Source organism: Neophocaena asiaeorientalis, unplaced genomic scaffold (genome assembly GCF_003031525.2).
Source record: "Neophocaena asiaeorientalis asiaeorientalis breed wild unplaced genomic scaffold, Neophocaena_asiaeorientalis_V1.1 scaffold961, whole genome shotgun sequence".
NCBI lineage: Eukaryota > Metazoa > Chordata > Mammalia > Artiodactyla > Phocoenidae > Neophocaena > Neophocaena asiaeorientalis.
This window is the reverse complement of record NW_020173916.1, coordinates 828,574-834,990: the sequence shown is the minus strand read 5'-3', so window position 1 is coordinate 834,990 and position 6,417 is coordinate 828,574. Positions and strand designations below refer to the sequence as shown.

Below are 6,417 nucleotides of genomic sequence, written 5' to 3'. Positions count from 1 at the left end.
TGGATTTTCTACCGCTTCTCCACCACATCTCACTCCTTCTAACATCCCTACTTCCTGCAGCCCATTCCTATCCCTCACCCTTTCTCATTTACTACTAAGCTGCTATTAATGACCAAAAAACAAAACTATGAATGAATGAAAATTGTTGGGACAATACTGTTGGGCCCTTAGAGAGACAGGCCCAAGGAGCTTTCTGATAAGCGTTAAGTATGCACACATTTTAGCACCTGTGTTCCTGTCCAGGGATCATTTGGGCATAATCTGGGGTTCTTGGCTGTCCTGAGTTAGCAATTAAGCTAGTTCCACATAAGAAAGGTGTTACCACGTGCAGATATACTATGGAAAAGTTAAAATCAGGAGATTAGATGCTACTGTCAATGCTTTAGTGTTTTTTTAAGTGTAAAACGTTACTGAATTTTTGTATAAACGCCTCAGTATGGAAGAATTACATTCCACTTTCGAAAGCGTGAAAAAGGATTGATTTCAATACCGATACTCATTTAATCCATAGCTGGTATAATATCAAGTTTACCTTTCAGTGGTTTGGGCAGAAAGTGAGCTGCAGGCTTGTTCTTCTTCACATGGTTTCCTTTCATGATCTCTCCTTCTTTGTTCAGACCCAGATACCACCCTCGGCCTGACTGCTGCTGACGGTATATCATTGATGAATATGTCACATAATAATTTTCAAACACCGATTCTTTGAATTTGCACTCAGGTGTGAAATGTTCCTACAAGAGAAGTAGATAAACAAAAGCTCAATATTTATAGCTATGAATTTCATGGAGAACCATATCCTTCAGGAGTTCAGGACATACTTTGTTAGAGCTTGTTATGACTGGTGTTCTATTTTAATAGCAGAAACTATTATCATTGGAAACTAAAACTATATATAACATTTCATGTGATGCTTTAGAAAAGGCCCTAAGTGCAAGTGCTACTGATCAATGATTAGCTCTCTTTGTAATAAGGTAATGGAAAAATTAGAAGCAGCCACCTAAGTGTAATGTATTGGAAAAATACAGGAGCCAAAGATTGAAAAGACAAGCATAAAACTGTCACATGGAGCTTTGTTCCCTTCCGGATTAAATGAGAAAATAAACATCCGATCCCTGTACTTAATTTTCATAGATTATCCAGTTACTATGTACTATAATTTTCAATTGCCCCAGGCTGAAATCTGTGTTATACTGTTACAATGCTGGCTGCCTAGATTTCTAAAGAGATGCTACAAAGAAAGATTACCTTTTACTTTTAGATAAACCAAATTGATTTTTTTTTCAGATCATTGGACCTTGACTTAAAAAGAAAAAAAAAATTCCCTCATCACCCCATCCTTGCCCTACAGTAACATTTCACACAAATCAATATAGAAACAAGGAATTTACAGTAATTCTACAAGCAGACATGAGAGAGCAGGCCAGGAGACTTTGAACCCGGCAACGTGGTTTCCTGCCACGTACGTGGCCATGTTTTCTTTGGACTTGCCCGTACAAAAGAAGGGTTCCTGACCCAACAGACTGTTTTTGAAAACAAACAAAAAAACCCATAAAACCTTCTTTCAAGTTTTGTAATACGTGTATGTACGCAATAAACAGCTATTTAAAATATCCATTTATAAGCAAAGTGAAATGAACAGCAGATTTTAATCTCTAAGTAATCTATAGAGCAGCAGTGGGTCCACTTGGAGTAAAAGGTGATGAGGAAAATGCGAAGTGAGCTACATGTGAAAGTGGCACTAAGGAAGCCATTCAATTTGTACTATTTTGCGGAGATATTATCAGGAATAAGTTTTTTTTTTTTTTTTTTTTTTTTTTGCGGTACGCGGGCCTCTCACTGCTGTGGCCTCTCCCGTTGCGGAGCACAGGCTCCGGACGTGCAGGCTCAGCGGCCATGGCTCACGGGCCCAGCCGCTCCGCGGCATGTGGGATCTTCCGGGACCGGGGCACGAACCCGTGTCCCCTGCATCGGCAGGCGGACTCTCAACCACTGCGCCACCAGGGAAGCCCAGGAATAAGTTTTGATAAAACCCTGAAAAAAACCCCACATTGCAATAAAAATACTGCAAGCTTTCTGGACACCTGTCTTTTCTGAATGATGTCTCCATGGTCCTACCTTCCTTCATGTTAGAAAGCATTCCAAGCAAAGCACACTATCTGAGCGACAGACAGTGATTTACTATCAGAGGATCACTTCCGCAAAGAGGGACAGATTCCTCAAATGAGGCAGCCTTTTTCTGAAAGTTAAATAATTGAACACTTTTTTCTGGAAATCCACAAAATCTGTTTCACTCAGTAATCTCACTGGTTCCCCCATCTGGCTTCCAGGGTGCACAGATCAGAGTCATCTTTTGGCATAATTTCAGCCTAGGGGCATACTTGATAGATCCTCAGAAGATTCAAACAAATTCAACCTACTCAAGAAGCAATGTACTTCGAAGGCAACTATCACGTGGTAGGAACGAAAGTGTTCTATTTATGGGGCTGTGAACGCTCCTCTTTGTAGAATTCTCAATGTAGGGAAAGCCAAGGTATGTCTACAAAGAAATCTGACTAAAATAGTCTCCATGTGTCCTCTAGGGATGAGGACAGTTGTATAGAATGTTGGTTTCGTCTTGCCTAGCGTAAAATGACAATCTAATGTGACATTTAAAATTCTCCACAATTCAGGGACATCCCTGGCGGTCCAGCGGTTAAGACTCCATGCTTCCAACGCAGGGGGGCGCAGGTTCGATACCTGGTCGGGGAACTAAGATCCCACATGCCGCGCGGTGTGGCCATAAATAAATGAGTAAATAAATAAATAAATCTTCACAACTCAGTCGCTACCTTGCCTTGTCTCCACCATAGAACCATGTGTGCCTTTACAGACGCCATTCATGTCATTTCTGTACCTCTCCACCTACTGGCTTTCCTCTCATTCCTCAAGGTCTAGCTCAAATATGACTGCCCCTGGAATCATATATGATCTCTCCCAGTCAGAACCGATGACACTCATATTTGTGCTCCCGGAAACTCTATCTACATCTCCAGCATGGCCCCGTGACCCAGGCGTGTGCATTCCTTGCTCCAGAAGACAAGGAATTTGTCTTATTTCTGAATTCACCTTCCAGTCATAAAGGACTGGTCGTACTGTCTAGCACATAGCAGACCACTTGGTTTTGCTTACAGGATCTGCACTGCAGAGATTCAGATTGAATTCGGAAATTCCAGGATTCAGACGTATCAACCAGTAAAAAGTCTGCAGGGAATTTCCTGAACACCATAGAACGAAATCAGCTGTATATAGAAGGAGGCTGTCATTGCAGGGACAGATCCTGCATGTGTGACTTCGTAACTGTTCAGAATAACAGATACTACACAGATACCGGCACCTACAACATGAGGAGGAAAAACACTCGGCAATTGTTACAACTATTGGAAAATGGCAAGGAAGGACTCAATGAACTGAATGCTCTGTCACATCCTGGCAATTTCTTAGTCATCACCACTAAATTTGGACTCAAGAACTCAGTAGAGAGGGAGGAAAATGAGGCCAAAAAAAGAATGTTGAAGCAACCAAAGGAGTGCTCTGTTCTCTGTGTGTGACGCTGTCATTTTATCCAGTGCTGGAAGGAACAGGCAGAAGAGGCTTGATTTTTATCAAATGTGGAAAGACGTGAACATCCCACCCAATACAGGAAGGGCCACCAAAGGGAAGAGGGGGTGCAGCTGCCTCTCTGTCTCAGCAGTGGTTCACAGACATAACAGAGATTGGATTGCATCCTAACCAGAGAAGCCCTGTTCAGAGAATACCAGGTAGACATCTGGCAAGGAATCAATCTCCTTTGACTGACCTGAAGCTGATTATTAGCGCTCTCGAAAAAGGTACCGTAGTGGCCTTGATACACAGTAGGCACTAAACAGAGGCAGCAGTCACTGTGCTCTGTATTTAACATGCATTAGATAAATACCTGTTATCATAATAAATGAATTAAAAAGATGTCAAGCATTCCTTGCACAGCCACTAAGAAATTATTTGGAGTGAATACAAAAGAAAAGGCGCTTTATATCTTCTAACCTTTTATGCATCGATTTCTCTTAAAAGTTGTTTACCTCTCTTGCACACCTATACTAATTTCAGAGGAATAATGTTAGTAATCTTCAGAGGAATAACTCTGAAAAAAATAAAGATATTCAATCTCTCTAAAATCTCTTCTCTGTAATCATCATCTCTATTCCCCTTAAAGTTCAAGGTTCAGTGAATATTGAACTTCTTATCCAAGGAATCCATACTAGTTAGTTACTAGATCATATTTTGGGTGATGAATGAAGAATCTACATAATGAGCAGATCCAGGAGCAAAACCTAATACCTCTCTCTTTTTTTTTTTTTTTTACCAATTTACTCACTAATAGTGAGTAAAATAGCAAAATAGTTCTTTGGAGGTTGAAATATCACTGACAAGAAGAAAACATTTGAAACCCTCAACATCAGGTCAGTAGAGCATATAGGAGAATACCTACAGCTACAAATGGTGATGGTCAGCTGCCCTTATCAGGACATACCTCCACACAGACTTCGAGAGGCATTAACGCAATCAGTAACATTGGATATATGCAAAGAACCCCCAGATGCAATGGTGTGCTACAAAGCATTTTGGTCCAGAACAAAGGCTCTGGACCTGGGTAAATTGCTATCCTCTTTAGGGTCAGAAGAAGCAAGAGTGCCTTGAGTTGCCCCTGGCACCAAGGGCAAAGTATGGAGGAGATGCGTAACTCTCTGGCCTCCTGGAGCTGGAGCCAGTTCAGAAGAAGCATGGGCTGTGATGGTGGCTTCCTTGAAGGGAGCCAAGTAAGGGGCTCGTCACTCAGCAGGTGATGTGCAACTGCATCCTCAATAGCCATATCCAAAAAGGTGAGAGCTCGAAAACACCTGTATATCATGTACGTCATTCCCGTGCCCTAAACACATCTACGACAACCACAATACACACACCACGACTAAGTGCCTTCCTGATTAAAAGAAGTCATTCGGCAAACATAGGCCTTAAGATCAGGTTTTTCATACTTTTGCCCCCTGCTTTTGTATTTTCAGCTATGCTACCAACAGATAGGGCGGCAGTGTTTCACTTGAGTCTGTACCTCAGTAGGCTTTGAGGAGTGCCATGACTATTCTGGCCGTGCCATGCGGCATGCGGGATCTTAGTTCCCCAACCAAGGATTGAGCCTGTGACCCCTGCAATGGAAGCGTGGGGTCTCAACCACTGGACAGCCAGGGAGGTCCTGCCATGACTATTGTAAACGTTTCCTTTGAACACATTTCTCTCAAAAGAAATCTTTTTTTAAATGGGTTGCGCTGATTTCCTTGCATCTCAAGAGAGCAGCAGAGTCTCCTCAGGTTGTCCGTACATAAAATGGCAACACTAAGGTCCTAGACTGTTGAACAAAGCCTGAACATTGAATATAAGCTTTCGCATATGTATACGCTATGTCAAGCGCACAAATCCCGGTAGAGGTGAATGTTTCTCAATACATTTTGTTCTAATCACATGTAATATTTTCATTGGCATCACAGAACACAGAAAAACAGTTTAGACATCGATGAGTGAGCATTTAAAGAAACTTTAAAAAAATGAACCTAGTGAAACATGATTTCCTCTTTTCAGCAGGTGCTATAAACATATTATAACTGATCTATCTCTCCCTTTAATCCTCTCACTTCCTTCTCTTTTCCTCCTCTCTTCTGGCCTCATTTTCAGTAGCCTGAAGATCCAATTAATTTAACAATTACTGCCAATAGCAAGGGTCACTCTTCTAATTCTCAGCCACGTTCTGATGACAATTTATTTTCTAGGTTTAAAGTTAGCAGGTTATTGAAGCAGGTCTGACTTGTGTGCGTCAATTATTCCCCAGCCTAAAGAAAATAATATGCAAATTAAAATTAGATTTTCAACTCTGTTAAAAAAGAAAACAAAATAGAGTCTCTAAAATAAACAAAATCCTGATGTTCTCTCCCAGGGTATATTTGATGTGAATGAACTTCATAATTACTAAGATCAAGGCGCGAGAAAGGAGAGGACGGGGAAGAGGGAATCAATACTTAGCCAGTGCACTGTAGCTAAACAAAATTATTAATTCAGGACAAACAGAGTTTGGTTTGTTCACTCAGATATCCTCTGGACTGTGGGATACTTGAGGGCAGCTCCTAGCATGGGGCCTGGCTTAGAGTCAATGATCAATGTAACTCTGGTGAAATAAATAACAGAAAGAATGAAATATCATAGGAAGAGGACTTGGGAGCTAGCTTATACAGATCCAAAAAAGGGTTAAACGTGGCGGGGTATGAATAGAGGGCTGTTTTAGAGGAGAGACCGACAAGTCAGAACTTGCCTGCCGGGGCAGAAAGAGTAGGTGATAAAAGGAGGAAAGCAGTCTAC

The 6,417-nt window shown here is 41.4% G+C and overlaps 1 protein-coding gene across 1 annotated transcript in view; it reads right to left on the bottom strand.

Annotated features, from left to right (window-relative positions):
* FGF13 (fibroblast growth factor 13) overlaps window positions 1–6,417 on the bottom strand; it is a 67,338-nt gene that overhangs the window by 2,086 nt on the left and 58,835 nt on the right. The window contains exon 4 of the mRNA XM_024751894.1: window positions 533–731. Within this exon, the coding sequence (XP_024607662.1) occupies window positions 533–731 (199 nt within the window). The remainder of the gene's footprint in view (window positions 1–532; window positions 732–6,417) is intronic.